The following is an 18616-nucleotide window of genomic DNA, read 5'->3' on the forward strand; positions in this document are numbered from 1 at the left end:
TGCTCTGCTGACTATGCAAAAGACGGTCTTGATACCAAGCTGTCAGTGCTGAGCATATTAATATTCTCTCAGTGCTTCATTTCAATCTGGCAACTCCAGAATCAGGACAGCAAAGATGAGATTAATGGCAAGACTTGGAGACTTTGTGCAATGTTGATGCACATAGCCTATATTATCTCTGTGCTGTTGTGTAACCTTGTTCTTGATCAAAACGATAGTAATGATTTTATGCCTTAGCCACATGTCTTTATGTTTGACAAGCTCAGGGCTGCTATATACACAAAGGTTTTAATCTGTATTACAAATCTAAACCCTCTAGTTTTCCATTTGTCTCAATATATTTAAATTAATTAAACTTTATTCCCTATGATCAGTTAAGCCATAGTATGTAAGTGCTCCCAGATAGAGCCTATTGCACAGCACCAACAATCTCTAAACAGATTAGTAAAATAAGTGCTGTGGGAACAGCCATTTCCAAATTAGGTAATAGAATAATAGAATTGTAGAATTGGAAGGGATTCCGAGGGTCATCTAGTCCAACTCCCTGCAATGCAAGAATCTTATCTAGATCATACATGACAGATGGTCATCCAACCTCTGCTTAAAAACTTCCAAGGGACCCACTGAGCTGGTCTACCCTTGGAGATTTAAAGGAATTCTGGATGCTCTGGGTGAACATTCCAGTTGCCATGACTTCTGCTTCTATGGAGGCTCTGGTCTTGGTTTAGAATTGTGAGATGGAAAGAGTTACCAACACTCTCTAGTGTTTTGGCTTGCGGGAATAGTTAGGTTTGGGAATTGGTTTTCGGCATGGACAATACTTCGCTACATTGCTGCTGATTTTCCTTTTGAATCATTCATGCTCTCAATGAAATGAATAAAAACTACTCTGGCATTTATTTTTGCTGTCCACGCTTTACCAGCGTGTATTTGGAAATGCATCCCAAAGTTTTTGTAGCATAAGAGTTCTAACAATGTTCCTTTTTATTTGTCTCTGTCCTTCAATAGGATGATGAAGTGGTTCTGCAGTGCACTGCTACTGTTCACAAAGAACAACAGAAATTGTGCCTTGCCGCAGAAGGATTTGGCAACAGGCTCTGCTTCTTGGAATCCACTTCAAATTCTAAGGTACCGTAAACTGTCTTGTTCTAATGCAGTGTTGAATATTACTGACATAACAGACCTTTTCTTCTTGTTGAAATGTTGTCCTCTGTGATGCAGAGTAAGTGTTACAGCAGGCAGAGTTGAGTTGCATTCCAGCACATTATGTTTTTCTTATATAATTCACAACATATTATACCCATCAAAATAAACCTGATGTTAATATACATAATGACAAGCTAAATTCTGAACAACTATTATCATACAGAAACCTTTGAAGAAGGCTGTGTGACCTTCTTCTCCTTCACCCTACAGCTCCTCCCCGCTTCTCCAAAATCTACTCTGGACTCTCCAGAGCTAATTTTGAGGATGGAGGGGCTGTAGGTGGAAGTTTGTTCATGTGATGTTGATTTCAGCCCATGTATTACAGATTGCTTGTGTATTGTTATCTTATTGATGGGCATGTCGAGAAAATACGTGAATTAGATTAATTTGCTGCCTTTCCTTTTTTGGGAGAACGCTAATTTAAATTTTCTAGTGCAAGGTGTTCAGTGTGGAGAGTGAGGTTAAATAAATAACATCTTATCCAAGTGATATTTGTCCTCTTCAAGTTTCATAGCATATTAACAACTAATATCACAGCCATTGCCAGTCAGTTGGCACTAGTGTACTGATCAAATATCATTCTTCCTAAGTTTTCTGGGATTCATTATACTTTACTGTGTGTAGGTCTGCAGACTGCAGGTACTTTTATATTGTAAACTGCCCTGTGATCCTTGGATGAAGGGTGCTATAGAATTGCAATAAATAAGAGCAATAAGAACAATAAATACTTGTACGATGTCATGTGGAGCACAGGAAGCAAAGCATCATGGAGATTTGTATGTCTTTAAATTGTCTGCAGAATCCTTTTCTGGCTATTGTCAATCTCATTGGTGCTGACGTTACCCTCCAATCTTCACAAGCTGTACTTGAAGCAAGTGCCCCTACAACAGGGTCCCTATCCCCATGCTCTTGAGACAGTCGTAGGTGAAAATGGATCCAGGATCTACACAGCAGAGACTTATCAGAAATCCCCTTTCCTCACATGGCTATCTTCATAATCTGTGCTATCAAATGGGAGTCTGCCAGTCAAAGATTTTTGAAGAAAAACATTTTGTACCTAAAATGTTTTGGGTTCCACTATAGCAGGGCTGTCCATCGTCCAAGAGACTACAATCTACAACCACTATAAAAAGACTGGCACTGATCTACCCATTGGATTGACCAGAGTTGTTGAGCTTTTCTTTTGGGAAAGCTTCATCAAAGTTGTTGAGCTTTTCTTAAGGAAGCCATTGGCAGGGGCATCCTGTGTCATTGACCAGTAGATCATGATCGACCTCTTGGACAGCCCTGCATTATAGGAATCAGTTGAGGCAAATAAAGGATTCAGTGCATTCTGACAATTTAATTTGTTAAAAGGAAGCAGTAGTTATCTGTGGCTGTTCATTATTTATTTAGTTTTGAATAAAATTTTTAAATTTTGGCAAGTAAAGGAAATATACTAAAATAATCTTGCATATAAGGCCTTTATTATTTTTTTCTGCCTACAGATTCCTTCAGCGCAACCTTAATTAAATTTATTATCTCCACTGTGGTGCAGACTAATGTTTTACTTTCAGTCAGTCATCATTTTGAATGTATTATTCATCATTATAAAAAATTAATTGGAATATTAATGATTCATTATAATAGCAGTGGTTCTGAGGATTTCATCTGTCCTGCTCACTTGTAACTGAATAATTCCCAGTAATAAAATATGAAAGGATAGGTAACTTCAGTATTCTATAGTTTTATAAAATATTATTTAGCAAATAAATTTTAATTAAACAGCAAATGTATCCTCCCCAGTATTTCACTGTTGGTCCATAAGTAAGATGTCCATGTAATCATATTGCCATTTCTTTTTCTTTAGTTGGTTTCTTTTAAAAGACTTAAGAATAGCAGCTGCTTCTCAGGCATCTAGAAAACTAAGATGCATTTAGTAAAAAATTAATATAGGAAAGAACAGGTGACAGATTCTGAACTTCTAAGTTCAGAAGTACAACATAAAGTGGAGACATTATGGAGTTTTTTTGCCAATAATTTACAGCTCTTTCCAGTATGTCTGGCTTTAGCCCTCAGTGGTGGGATCATCCCAGTAGAAAGGGAAAGCATAAGAAAAAGAGAAGGTTGAAGAAAGAGCAGTCCTTTTAAAGCATGTATATGGGGTCTCACTGAGAGAAAAGGAAGTGAAAAGAAACAGTGACAATGGAGTTAAAAAAAAAAGATGGGTAGGGTAAAAATGGAGAAGATGATGGTGAAGAAGAAGAGTGCATGGAAACTGCTTTATCACATAAATGAGATGCAAAAACTAAAGGAGCTAAAGGACAAGCACAATGAGGATAGGAGCTAGGACTTTATAAAAGAAATGACAAGGAGAAGGAAACTGGGTAGATATCAACCCAAGACAAGCAAGACTGTTTTATCCGAAGAAAAAAGCAGAAGATGAGAATACTTTTTTGTGAAGGGAATGCTTCATTGCTTGTATGGAGACGTGCTGTCATTCATGCTTCACAAGTCGCAGTGGTTTCATAGTCACTGCACTACTTGAGAAATAATCTTGCAGAGTGAGCAACTGGGTGGGGCAGGTGAGCAGTAAATCTTGGGCTTTAATTTGGGTTCAGTCATGTAAACTGCAGCTGGCACACACGGCGACTGATGGACTCTGGACCTGGGACTCGTAAAGAAAACGTGTTTTATATGAAATAAAAAAATTCCTTCCTGTAGCACCTTAAAGACCAACTAAGTTAGTTCTTGGTATAAGCTTTCGTGTGCATGCACACGAAAGCTTATACCAAGAACTAACTTAGTTGGTCTTTAAGGTGCTACAGGAAAGTGTTTTATATGCATTGTATATGCAGTATAACACTGTGACACCAGATGGCGCTGTGAAGTCCTGTCTTTCCCAACCGGATTTCCTTGTATGATTTTACGTGTTGAACTGAAACACTTCTTTGATGTGTCTAGATCCAGCCCTGGTAGGACATCTTAGGGCCCGAGGATATCATGTGTGTGGGGACAACTTCTGATTTGCTCTCCATCCTCCTCCCTTGCAACAATATTGTGGACATTGAGGTATTGCAGTTGTGCAAATACTTAGCACCTAATTAAACCAAGTAGTACTTACAATTGCCTCTCTGGCGGGAGAAGAGTTGTATGGCTTCCACGTGTTGTGGTTTCCCCCCTCATTCTCCCCCCACCCTCACAAAGAAACCGGCTACTTAATATTGTAGTTGTGCAAATACTTAAACATATAAGCACTTGACCTTAAGCTTAAACATATAAGCACTTATTATATGGGCTGGTGTGGTACAGTATCCACATATAGAAGTAAGCCCTAGGTAAAGGTAAAGGGACCCTTGACCATTAGGTCCAGTTGTGGCCGACTCTGGGGTTGCAGCACTCATCTCGCTTTATTGGCCAAGGGAGCTGGCGTACAGCTTCCGGGTTATGTGACCAGCATGACTAAGCCGCTTCTGGCGAACCAGAGCAGCGCATGGAAACGCCCTTTACCTTCCCACCGGAGCAGTACCTATTTATCTACTTGCACTTTGACATGCTTTCAAACTGCTAGGTTGGCAGGAGCTGGGACTGAGCAACTGGAGCTCACCCCATTGTGGGGATTCGAACCACCGACCTTCCTATCGGCAAGTCCTAGGCTCTGTGGTTTAACCCACAACCTCACCCGCATTCCATGTGTACAGGATTGCAGCCTGAATTAGTCTTAAAAGGTTCTACACAGGGCTGCTAACAAGGGCTTCCATGCATTTGGGAGCCATTCCCCCTCCTCCAGCTTATTCATTTTTTACTTTCCAGTAAGTGGAATAAGGTTGAGGGATATGTAGACTAGGACCTGGAAGACCAGGGTTAAAATTACTCTGTCATGAAGCTCATTGTGTGACCTTGGGTCAATCACTGGGCAGGATTCAGCTGTGGGTCTTTCCCCCTCTCTTCGCCCCCCTCCTTCCATGCCCCTGAAATTGGTTTAGGGGGCTTCGGAGAACCCCTGGAACATAGAGAAGGGAGAGGTAGGGCTTGTTCTATTTGCAAGCCAAAATACTTGCAGTGATGCAACAATCAGAAGAGCACGACATTGAATTCCTCCCACTGTCTCTCAGTCTAACTGGCGCCACAGGGTTGTTGGGTGGTTACCGGGGGGGGGGGAGAGAACCATGAGTGCTACTTTGAGCTCCTTGGAGGAAAAGAGATATGATATTATATAAGATCAAATACAATAAATAAAACAAATACAATTTTTCTGCAGCTATTCAGAATAAAAATAGCATTACAGTTAAGATCTATAAAGTTTTCATAATCCAGCATGAAATACATTAAACATTAGATCCCCTTGGGAGTTTTTCTTTAAAGTTTTTGTGTGGTGTCAAAACCAAGATAAAAGATAGCAGTGACTTACCACCAGAGCTGGCCTATTTTTGCATTAGATGATAAACACGACCATAATATCCTTCAGGCTGTTGTGTGTGTATATGCAATTGCAGCTTCCTTAAACTACTTCAGATTACTCAATTGCCCATAATAGCTCATTTGGGCTGTTTATCATTTAGCTGATTGAAGCTTCTGTACTCGGTGCAATGATCCTTTTCAAGTGTGAAGCACTCAGTATCACAAACAGAATCAGTGAAACATTTAGAAACAATTTGTCTATAGTTAAGAAAATACTTTATTCCTAGAGGCTCTGGTTTACGTGGGAGGAAAGGAGTTAAATTAAATTTATTATAAGAACAATAATGGCTGTTTATTCAAATCCCCGTCTCCCAGAGATAAAGGAGTGTGTCCTAAATAAATGAACTGGTTTTCCCCAGTGTTTTATAGTTGATACTATTTTAACTGTTCCATCAATAAATAAAACAGTGTGATAGAAAAATGTAAAAGCACAAAAGTGGATAATAATATTTGTTAAAAGCTTTATGAATCTAAATTGTGAATCTTAACTTCAAGTCCAAGAAAAACAAGGAGCTGCAGTTAGGAAAAGGAGAGGTGTGGGTATGTCAGGAAAATGCATTTAGGAGCACAAGCAGATAACAGTGAAGTCATGCAGTCATGGTTGCTGGCTTCTTTATAATGTGTACATTATTATGCAAAGTAGTGTGAATATTATTTGCTGTTCAGGGGGAGGCTGATTTTTGCTATTTCTTTAAAACTGCAACTGTTAGATAAATATGTTGCATATCCTGTAATATGATGATTCTATAAAAGAAATATCAAATCATTTTTAGTAAAAAAAACCAGACTGGTAAGCAACATAAAGATGTTAAATTATAAAAACCATTCTGGGTTGCTGTCACTTATGTGACAAGTAAATTATATAGTTTTGATTTTAAAAGGATAGCTAAATTTCCACATCTTTGGGTTTTAGAAAATGGGTAACTGAATGGTGAGTGCATGGACAGAAGAAATTTCTCTCTCTGTTCTATATAGCAGAAGGAAATATATCAGATCCCTTTTTTAACCAGATTTAAATAAAGCAAAATGCTTCTCAAAAGCAAAATGTGTATAAACTTTATGGCAGAAGTGTTAGGTTGATTGCGTACTGATTATGGTTTTAGAATCTTGCATGTGAATGTTTGGTTCTAGGTAATCTTGGTTCTTAGGCTTTGTATACTGTAGTGGAACATTAAGCCACTGCAGTTTTTGAGGTATGATTTTATGGTGTACACACACACTTACACTAATTAACTGGGATCTTAAAAATAGGCAAAGCTAACAATATAACACAATGAAGATTGTGCAGACAGTTGTTAGGTTAGCAGTTCTATTCGCCTTTAAGAGTTGCTTCCTTCACTAATCTATTTAATCACAGTAACACATTATACACGTGTCTATTTGATGGCCAGATGCATGTTAGCCCGAAAATGTGATTTATCATGCTTATATATGACTTGTAAATTTTTATATATATATATATATATATATATATATATATGTGTGTGTGTGGGTGTGTGTGTGGGTGTGGGTGTGTGAATGTGAATGAATTCACTTCTACTTTATTCCTCTGTGATTTTTACACCAGAGAAGATTTGTTCCTTTTGTCCTGCATAAGTTCCTCTGCTGTCATTCTTGATATCTTTATCCTATGTCGATAATCTTCACTTATCACAATTAGGCATGTGATCCTATTGTCCTTCATAATTTCACGCTTGAGTTATTTGAGACTTCTCACTCAGGTGGATGCCATTTTGCAGGTGGATGCCAGGACCTGCAGCTACATTACCCCATGTCGTTAATGTCAATGTGCACTGTGACTGTTGACCCCACCCCAGCACTATCTGCTAGGCTATCTAGATGAGGGGCAACACTTGCAACCATCATGCTAGGCAGGAAATTCACCTCGTGTACACACATTAGAGCTGTCATCCTGTGAGTGGGATACAGCGCTAACATCCCTGAAGACCTCATCCACAAACCTCTCTTCCTCTCTCAGGTTTTCCGAGTCAGCCACCTTGGCTTCAAGGAAATGAAATTGTTTGTGGAGATCCAAGAGCTCATTGCTCTGAAGACACAACCATAACTTCTGTCTGGCAGCCAGATAGTTGAACATGTGACCGATTGTGCAAAACCCTGGAAAGCTCCCATGTGTCTTCTGACTTTCTGTCTGCGTAACTGTTTTTGTAGTTTATTGAGTTACTTCATTAGAAGCTTGGGTTTTGTTTAGATCAAGGAAAGGAGGAGCAGAGCAGTGTACCCTGGACTTCTTGCCCTGATGCCAAACTCATTTGGCTGTTTAACTTGCCTTGACACTTTGTTAGCTGGGGCAGACACACTTGATAAGCTGGTGCTGTCTGGCTGTGCGAGAAGAGGTGAGGAGAGAGAGCATGCAAACCTGAGACTCACAAAAGCTTGTTCCCGTAATTATAAACTATGGTATAACATATATCCAAACATAGCCAGTGAGTGCTAGACATCAAATAATAGTGGGAGCACTGCTGTAAACTGAAAATCATTATATTTTACTTTGCAACTCTGCTGTCAAATGCAGTCACGACTTCTCCTGCCAGTAGAATTTTATCTCAAATAATGTTACAGTATAATCCTGATTGTGATTGACAATCTGTTACTCTCTTGAATAGCAAAGTTCTGGTGGCTGGTTTCTTTACCACTTGGTATGGACTCTTTTTTCTACATGTATACATGCATTCCTACTAGTAAGGTCGCCACCATCCCATCTTTACCCAGATTCATTTAATTAATGTGAATTTCCTAGAATAGCTTATTTGAGTAAATTAGTTTTCATGTGCTCCCCCTGCCTTTTTTCAGATGGCTCTTTGGGTTAATTAAGGCTGCAATCCTAAACACATTTACTAGACTCTAGAGGGTAAGTCTCATTGAATTTAGAGGAAATTATTTTTCTGTTAACACACTTAGGATTGCCCTGTAAGTAAGGAATGATCTGTCAACAACTAAATAATAAGCAGTGCTTCGCTGAATGCTGTCTTCATCATGTTTTTTTCAACTAGAATGTTCCTCCGGATCTCTCCATCTGCACTTTTGTGCTGGAACAGTCCTTGTCCGTGCGAGCCCTCCAGGAAATGCTGGCCAACACAGAGGAGAAAGCAGAAGGGGTGAGCAGCAATGTCTCCACCTTTTAATTAATTTGTAATTGCTTTTGGATTCTATTAAGTGTCTTGTTATCCTTGATGCTTTTTATTAACACCTCAGCTTTTGGAATCCTATTACACTCCTTATTTTATTGAAGTTTACATTCTCAGAAAACTTGAATGACCAAAAGCCATGGAAAACTTGAAACCAAACATGAAAATGGTTTCCCCCAGCTGTCATTATCCTTGCAAACCAGAAAAATGTATGAATATTTTGTTTTCATAATACTTTCCACATGACCATTACAAAATATGGAGTATATATCAGTCTTGGAAACCAGATAGGCATATACCTATATAATTTGAGTGCTTTATGCCTAGTTTTAATCCTGTATTTATCAGTTTCTAATGAATATTGATCTTTAGTCTTCTCATTTTGTATTTTATATATGTTATATAATCAATATGATGTTTGTATCTAGAAGTATATATAACTTTTTTTAAAAAATATACACATTAGTTAGTGTATTATACAAAATATAGTCTGATTTTCCTGTACTGCATAATGATGGTATTAAACTACTTTTTAAGTGATGTTTTACATATATTCTTTCACAATAATAAAGCTAGCTGGTGCTTGACAGATTTCTGCTTTTGCCCTTTTTCCTTTCTATTTCATCTTCTTCGGTTTCAAGAAGAAATAACCTGCTTCTGCAACAAGAATTGCATCATTCAAACTTACCCTCTTGTACAGATGTCTGATTAATTTCTGCAGTTCAGTTCTTACAGTGTCTCAACTACCTTGAATTCCTGGTAACATTGTTCGGGAGTCCCCAATAAATAAATAAGCACTTTATTGAACCTGGCTATAAATGAAAATCAATTAGGAGATGCTAGGTAAGATTAAAAGCCGTAGGAAGGAAATACAGTGGTACCTCGGGTTACAGATGCTTCAGGTTACATACACTTCAGTTTACAGACTCTGCTAACCCAGAAATAGTACCTCGGGTTAAGAACTTTGCTTCAGGATGAGAACAGAAATCGTGCAGTGGTGGCACAGCGGCAGCAGGAGGTCCCATTAGCTAAAGTCGTGCTTCAGGTTAAGAACAGTTTCAAGATAAGAACAGACCTCCAGAACGAATTAGGTTTTTAACCCGAGGTACCACTGTATGTGCCTATAGGAACAGTTCATAGTTGAAATAGGTAGAATTGGTTAGATCCTTTATAAATAAAATCTAACTTGTTGTCAATGTTCCTTACTTGCCTTGAAATCAATTAAATCAAACTGTGTGGGCAAAGCTTTGGTGAACAGCTGACCCAGAGCTTCACAATCAGCTATGGGTCTTGTGGAGCTCTGTGTCATGGGGATTTCGAAGCTGCTCTAGCCTCCTAACTAATCTGATATTTACCTTGAGCTGTCCAGGGTGCTACTTTGTTTGCCTGAATTTGCCTTATCTTAGTGGTGGAGAACCACAGTTCTGGGGTGCAAATGCTATCGGTCCCTTGGGACTTTGCTCAGGTCATACTTGCTCCAATACCTTCTTCACATACCCCTTGAGTGTTTTTGCTTGGCTAGAATGTGCCGTTGAACCCTAATAATGCTTCTTGTTTGCCTGAATGGAAGAGAGAAAGCTGTGTGTATGTACAAAACCAGCTTACAAGACAAAGGTAAAAGGACATGCTTGATATGGACTGTGCCATTCTGGAATCTTCTTGTAGTTATTTGAAGAAGGATGCTTATGTATTTGAGGATCCTGTTTTGAATGTTTCTCCCTCACACTGCCAATCGGAGTGCCCAACTTTTAGGACTGCACATCGCAAACTTCAGTGATATCCCTAATTATAATAACTCAATATCTGTTAAAACCGATCTAAAAGCTGGATTGAGAACAATGATCACAAGTACCTCAATAAAATAAAATAAAATAAAATAAAATAAAATAAAATCCCTCCAGGAAAATTAACAAAAGTATGAAAGAGCTAAGATTCTGATGCTTGGAGGACTTCATGGTGAAAGTCAGAGAGCCTATTACAGGATAAGAATATGTGTCTAGTTTCACTAGGCACTTTGCTATGGGGCTAATTAAATATGACCTCCCCACATTGCTACCCCATTTGCAGGCAGCACATGTTTAGTGGAGGGGATTCAAATATTTCAGGAAGATTTTGTTATTTTACCATTGGTGGCTTATTTGTTCATTGTTGTTGTTTTTTTTAAAGAAAAAATATAATTGCAGATTTTGAGATGCAGTTATAGAAAAGCAAGTTGTCAGTTTGTTTTTACTATGATGTCCTGGTTACTACAGTGTCTTGGGTGTCTTTGTGTAGCATGCTCAGAGCTTGTCCCTGCGTTCTAATACTAATTGTGATAAAAGATGGATTTCCTCAGCTGCAGCAGAAGTAAATGGGAATGTTACCTCTTTAAAGTCCTGCGCTTGATCTGTCTCACGTGAGCTACCACATGACAGCAACTGCATCATTTCATCTTTCTTTAAACTAATATTTTGGAGTCTAAACAGTTTCTGTTTAATATCTTATAACCAAAATGTAATCAGAAAAGGTTTGTATGATAGATTGGCCATAAACCCTGTCATACTTAATTATATAAATCTGTTCTTCTGTGATTTGTTCCAGAATCTTGTGCTTAGCATGTTGCTTGTATATCTAACTGTCTGGCCTTGTTTAGATCAAAGCTGACATAAAGTACTAAAATACACTGCACACATCTGTAGAAGTATCCTTCAGTTAATATAAAGGATAAAATGCAAATGGCTTATGTGCACAATCCATGAAGACACTTTCCTTTTCAAATCTATCATAAAGAATGCTATTAATTAGAGTGAGCAACAAACCATGTCCTTGTCAAATTTCCTGCTGGAAGCTTTGTCTCCTCTTCACCCACCCCATTTTTAGGGTTTATTAGTTTCCTCAGTCCCCACCTTTGTTTTTTGTGGTTCAGCCACTATCCTGTAAGAAATGCCAGTTTTTCAGGAGAGGAAGAGTTATAATGGAAGGAACTGAATGAAGGAAATAATATATGATACTTAAAGTTTTGGAAAATAAGCTGTAGGGTTACAAGAACTTTTTCTGTGCCTCATATGTGGTATATGATGCTGAAAAAGTATGTGCAGCTTTCTGAGTTTTTAGGAGAAAGCCATTTTGTAAGCAAAATATAGGGTCTATCTTAATATGGCTGGATCTGAACTTTGATTATAAATGGAAAGATAAATTTCATGCCTCTATTACAGAAAATAAAACCTTAGGCTATGTAAACAGATCTACATCTTTCAGTTGCAATATAAAATTTGCTGCCAGACTTGGTTTTACACCTGAGATTGCATCTGTAATAGCTCATAGGAAATGAATAAAAAAAGTGAAAATATATAAGCCTGATATGTATACACATGAAATATTTACTCGGGGGGGGGGGGGAGAATCAAGTTCTGTGAAGTACAATTTTGTTGTTGCCATTATTGTGCCATGAAGTTTCTTAATGGGGAAGGGGTGACACCTGTATCCAAGCATCCTTGGAAAAGGCAGGTACACCCTGCCCCCTGTGTAGCTATCGTCCAAGCAGTGTTATGGACTATGGGAAGACTATTTTAGGATGCAGCTTCTAGGGCATATGCACTGCTCGGATCTGGAATGCTACTTTTTTGTGCCTCCTTGTCAAAATTAAACTGCTGTGAAAGTGTACTGAGCATTACCTGTTGGAGGCTAGAGCAGCCCTTTGAGAGCAAGATTACTACACAAGCCATGCAAAAATGATTGCAAAGCCAAAATATAATTGTTCTATCAGGGCAGTTTAGATAGATGCATTGACTGTTGAGGCATTTGTATACTGTGGCATCTGAGAGGAATATGCCCTTTAACTGTGATGATACAGTGCATGTCTGAAAAAAGAATTGAGGGGTGTGTTTAGAAACCTTTTGACACATTTGCCTCTGGCCCTGCCCACCACTGATAATCAGCCCCCTCATGAGGGAATGCAGACCTCAGGTTGAAAAATATCACTGCTCCTGCTGTATACTGCCAAAACTGCCTTCAGAGTCTCATTTTTGTGTGGATTTCCTTTGGCCTCTTGAATGCAGACTTTATTGTGAGAAGAAAAATTGGGCACATGTGTGGGCGAAAGTACTTTAAGTACCGCTAATATTTTTTAAAATAGGAATTTTGAGTTCATTTTAGTGTGTACAGTTTAGAAGATATTTCTTACTGCTGTAACAGATTTGCAGAATTGCAATGGAGTGACAGCTAATGAATGCAACTAATAATGAAGTCTGAACCCAAAGTGGATCCAACTTTTGCAGAAAGAGTTCTGACTAAAACTTAACAACAACAACAACAACAACAACAACAACAACAACGCAACAAGACACAGCCTGGACTGATATTATGTTTGTACTGTGTTACCAATTACTGACCAAACCAGTCTGCTTAGTGATGATACTGATGCAAAAATGTTTGCTTAATGTTTTGCTGGATTTTTATTGAATTTTGAAATCATGTCCTGACTTTTTTGCTTGTGATTTTTTGCTTGTGATTTGTAGGAAGTGCTTAGAGATTTTGTTATATTAATCAGCATTTAAATTATTAAAATAAAATAATTAAAAAGAACATGCATTTAATTTCAGTACAAATAATACATGGCTATTGGGCAGGATTAAACTAATGAGGCCTGTGAGTGGAAGGACTTCTGCTTCTTCACTGGGGCTTTGCCCCCTTTCCTGCCCTCAACCTGGCTTTGGAGGGATTGGAAGAACCCTCCGGAACAGAGTGTGGAGGAGGAAGGGTGATCATCCTGCTTGGCAAGTCAAAATATTTGCCCTGACAGAATGATCATCTCAGTGCAATGTTTAATTTCCCCCACAAGCATTTGTGAGAAATGGGTTTGGAAACCATGCCCTTGTGATAACCATTCTTACTAATCGTATTTCTATCAAAATGTGAGTGCTAAATTGCAAAATACCATATTTAGTAAGGAACTCATTTTTGTTTTGTTTTGTTTTTTCTCCCTACAGCTAGTTGATGTGGAAAAATGGGTATGTGCTTGACTCTCTTGACCCAAAACAATCCTATGTCTATCACAGAGTCTAAATTGTCTGTTTTTTGTATTCTGTCTGCACCACAACACTAATTTGCTTAGCTCAAAACAATTTTTTTAAAAACTTCTTTAATAATGATAGCTGGGACTGTTGAGTTCTTGAAATAGTTCCCAAACTTCTTAAAATATGAGTAATAAAATACATTCTAATTCATCCTTGTTTAGTAAAAATTTTTTTAAAGGGATTTTCCCTTGTAGTTTTGAGCCTTGCAATTTCATCCTGTAAATGTATGTCCTTTAAATCTGTCATTATTTGTGACATTTGTCTGAACACATCTTAAGTGAATAATGCATGTGAATACCATAATTTTTCCTCTGTGTTTATAACTGATGCATTGCTTTATTTATAAAATAGTGTGTATTAAGCTTTTCAAGATAATGAACAGATGTCAGAGAATTTATAGAAAACAAATCACTACATGTATCTTGCCCAATCTCATTTCATTCTTTTAATTCTGAATTAAATCTGTGCATTGATATGTAATGAATTTCTGCGAGCTATTGGGATTGGAAACCTTTGACAATATGTCTTCCATTTGTGTGTGTTAATATCCTATTTGTATGTTGAAATCTAGGCATGCAAGTAATGTATTTTCTGTGTATAGAATCTCTTGAGCATGTCTAACTTTATTTTGTATAGTGAGATGTTGGCACTCAAAGTCTATTTGCATTATTCCAGAGGTATCTACTTTTGAAAAGTCTATGTTTGCATGTCTACATGATTCTAATTTTTATTTGCTAATTGTGTGGATTGCTGTGTCTTTAGTTTCTTCCATCAAATTACTTTCGTTGTCTTCTCTATAATGAGTTATAAACCCATATTTTAAAAATAAATGCATTAGTATAATATGATTTTACAAGAATTCAAGAAAGAACTATACTATATTTCTCACATTTCAGCACCTTAGCTGTGGTTTTGCCAGCCATATGGTAAACATGTCCCTCCAAATATTTGTATCCCTTTTCAGAAACTTGAGTAACTAAAAATTAAACTGTCCTAAGTCATGGACTAGCAAAATAAGGATCACACTGTAATCCAACCCAGAAAACTTGTTTACTACACAGTGTAAATTAGGTAGCAGAAGTATCGGGCTCTTATATACCCAACTGAATTCCTTTTCATTTAGAAACCTAGGGTTGTATCCAGTGCTAGGCCTAATAAAAATAGACCCCCTGATGATAATAGACATGACTAACTTAGGTTCATCAATTTAAATGGGTCTGCTCTCAATGGGACTAAGTTAGACAGATCCCAAATACTTCTTAATGGTATTAACTTCTCTTTGGAAAAGGACTATATTCTGATTTCTAATATTATTGTATTTTATGACTATTGTGTACATTAATTCAGTGAATATTAAATTAATACAATGATGGGTATTTCTTTGAAATGTTTCCATATGCTTGAGATTTGAGCAGTCTACAATTATATTGTTCAACAGTATTGAAATGAAAAACTGTGTTTTCTAGATACTGTAAACATATAGAATTAGAACAACAAATGACATACTGTCTCTGCACCCTCTTACCCCTAACATTTCCCATTTCATATTTGCATCTAATTTAGGATGTCTGCCTTTAATAATCTTGCTAAAACTTTAGCATTGGCAGGTCCAAATGAGAGAGTGCCAAGTGTAGAGCAAAATACATATGCAGGTCTCCCAACCAGTGTTTTGTGCTGTTTACATCTCATCTGGTTATCAAGGGAGCAAGCATTGTAACAAATCAGTGCCTTCTGCCAGCTGTAGCAGCCATAACATAAGGTGGCCACATGTATTGTTAGGCTTTACTACAGAAAGGTGGGAGATGTAAAACATACGGAAGCATCTACATAAGCCGTAGTCCATATTTTTCTGGAGTTGCTACGGAGCATGTGATTCTTTGACTAGTTTAATGGATTTTCCAAGTTCCTTCATTTTGTTCCTGGAGCAGGCCTTGTGTTGATGTATGTAGGTGTCATTTAGTTTAGTTCACCTGTGACAGAACTGGCTGGGGGAGTGGAGAAAAAGCAGATTATTTTCTTTGTGGCAGGTCCAATGGCAGTTGTGTCAAACTTTATGCTACAATTAGTTCTGGTCTGTTAGAGGTTCCTGAAGCATCATCTAGTAATGGCCTGTGGAATAAGTTCACATTGTTGCAGCCTGAGGATATGGACATGGCCTTTGTAGCAGTGAGGCTAATTTGTGTCCTTTAGATCTGTGCTCTTCATGGCTGATAAAATCTAGGACGAAGGGATTGACTAGATTGGTGCAGGGAATGGTTAATGCTTCACTACATAAGGAAGTTACACTAGCTGCCTTGAAAGAGATGCAGCCACTCTTAAATATGTCTTCCCTGGATCCAGAAATTTTTAGAAAATAACAGTCCAATCTCTGTTATTCCCTTTTTGCACAAGGTAATCAAGACAATGGTAGCGAATCAGCTGCAGGTGTGCCGGAGGAAGCAGCCTATCTAGACTAAGATTACCAGACATCCCTGTTTCGCGGGGACAGTCCCCAGATTTACAGATCAGTCCCCTGACAAAATCCATCCCCTTCAACTGAAGTTGAAAAGTGTCCCCGGATTCATTGAAAAAATCTGGTAACCTTAATATAGACTTGTTTCAGGCTAGGTTTTAGTAGCGAAAAAGCCCTGATAACTTTGATCAAAGGAGAAAAACAGGCCTAGTGTGACCCTGTTGGTTCTCCTTGAACTCCCAATGGCTTTTGACACCATACTGTGGTGTCCTTCTGGAACAGCTCTGTGGGGTTGGAGTTGGAGGTGCTGTATTATGATTTTACTCTTATCAGCAGGGTAATTACCAGAAAGTAATTTACTTGGGAAAGTAGCTTTTGGGCTGTGGGGGTCCTACAAATGTTCATTCTGTCTCCACCTCCCTCATTATTAACTTAAAGAAGGAATTTTAAAACATACCTGTTTGTCCAGGAACTTGATGGCTGAAAGATACTGTTTCTAATCAACCTTGAAATTAAAAGTTCTGTGCGTATGTGGCTGTTTTATAATGTATTTTTTAATTATATTGCTTTTTCAGTTGATAGCTGCCCTGGACTCCTTAGGGAGTTCTAACTCCTTTGGGTTACAAATTTAATAAATAGTAAAAATAATTAAAAGCACTTGAAATAGAGATTTTTTTATTTTTATGAAACCTCTATGAATACCAAAAATGAAGGGGCCAAGTATAAATCCTTTGGGAGGGAGTTCCACAGACTGTGGGTCACTGCTGAAAAGGCCTTATGCCTAGTGCATGCCTAGCTCAGTCTAGGCATGAGAATCTTAATCTCAGGGGTGTGGGGTCGAGCCCCATGTTGGGTAAAATATTCCTGCATTGCAGGGGGCTGGACTAGATGGCCCTTGTGGTCCCTTCCAACTCTGTGTGTCTATGAATTTAACTGATTTTAAATGAGAGTCAGCAGGTAGGGCCCCTGATGCAGATATCAAGGCACGGGCAGGTTCATACAGGTTCAAGTTGTCCTTCAAATAACCATGCCCCCAAACAATTTAAAGACTTTAAAGGCCAAGACTGGCACTTTGAATTGGGCTTGGAAACACACTGGTAGCCAGTGCAGAATGCTTGCAATGTGCCTAGACTGCCTAGCCCCACAAGCACAGAACTGGCCACATTCCGTATCAGCTGAAGTTTCTGTGCCCCTTATAATGAATTAGCATAATTTACAGTATTTGGTGAACCCCCTCCCTCCTTATTTTAAGCATGTCACATTCTTTCATATACAAAAATAGTTATCGTATCCTCTCCCCCGGTGTATGGTTCAACAGAGTAAAGGTGTCTTATCAGATGGATGCCGTAGGCAGGACTTCAAAAGTTTATTATCAAGAACCTCTGGTCTAGTGGGAGGTTCATACTCCCAATTTCCCAGTTGCCTTCCTACCTGAGGATACTGGCAAGTGCCTGGAACCTATCCTAGTTAAGGAAAAGGTGTGAGTCAGCTTTGGATGTCCTGCCTGCAGGACTCAGCTGAGTTTGCGCCATCTGCTGGATCATGCCCTGTGGAAAGGATAGATCCAAACCTCACGGGTAAGTGCACAAATTTATCTGTGTTATTTTGTTGGCATCAGAAGTATTAGATAAGCAACAAAATAATTTTGATGGGCACCTCTTTCGTTTTATGATTATATCCCATTGATCATTGGAAGCAATTTGGCAGGCCATTGAGTGTCACAATCATTACATTACCAATGAATTATAAAAGAAAATAGGTTCACTGACTTGTGTTTGCTGTTTTGTGGCAGCCATGAGCACCGAGGGATATTTACAAACCTTCTGAAATAAAATAATTTTATGCACTGGTTCCTATGATAACTCACAGAAATCAGTTACGGAATTTTTGCAAATAATTTAGAATATTTTACATGTTCTGATGCAGTGATATTTAAAATCTAGATGAAAAAATAGATTTTTCAGGATACACACATCTCCACTGGAGAGCTGCATGTGTGCACTGATACAAATTTTTGGAATTGTTGTGCATGAGTTATTAGTGATTCGTTTTTAAAACTCCTTTTGTTTTTGCATATTTACAATCTGTTCAGACCAATTACTAGTGTTCTGGATCACTGCATTTTTGAGCATTTGTCTTTCCATGATATTAATCATTGTATGTATGTGTGATTTTAATATCTTTGATTCTGTGGAAGACATTCCTGTCCAGGTAAATTTGAAAAGTCAATATTTTTTCCCTAGTACTCAGTATAGTGCTAGAAATGCTACTTTCCAAAGTTGTTTTTAGAATGAGAAAAAAATAACCTGTTGTAAAAG

At 38.1% G+C, this 18616-nt stretch overlaps 1 protein-coding gene across 18 annotated transcripts in view; it reads left to right on the plus strand.

Annotated features, from left to right (window-relative positions):
• The window catches only part of RYR2 (ryanodine receptor 2), a 260198-nt gene that overhangs the window by 44360 nt on the left and 197222 nt on the right, over positions 1 to 18616 (plus strand). For 16 of the 18 annotated variants that reach the window (XM_080997555.1, XM_080997568.1, XM_080997565.1 and 13 more), the window contains exons 2-4: positions 1009 to 1128; positions 8658 to 8762; positions 13760 to 13780. In XM_080997555.1, the coding sequence (XP_080853681.1) occupies positions 1009 to 1128; positions 8658 to 8762; positions 13760 to 13780 (246 nt within the window). The remainder of the gene's footprint in view (positions 1 to 1008; positions 1129 to 8657; positions 8763 to 13759; positions 13781 to 18616) is intronic. The other 2 variants (XM_080997564.1, XM_080997557.1) reach the window with 1 other exon arrangement.

Source organism: Podarcis pityusensis (genome assembly GCF_964106645.2).
Source record: "Podarcis pityusensis genome assembly, chromosome: 3".
Taxonomy (NCBI): Eukaryota; Metazoa; Chordata; class Lepidosauria; order Squamata; family Lacertidae; genus Podarcis; species Podarcis pityusensis.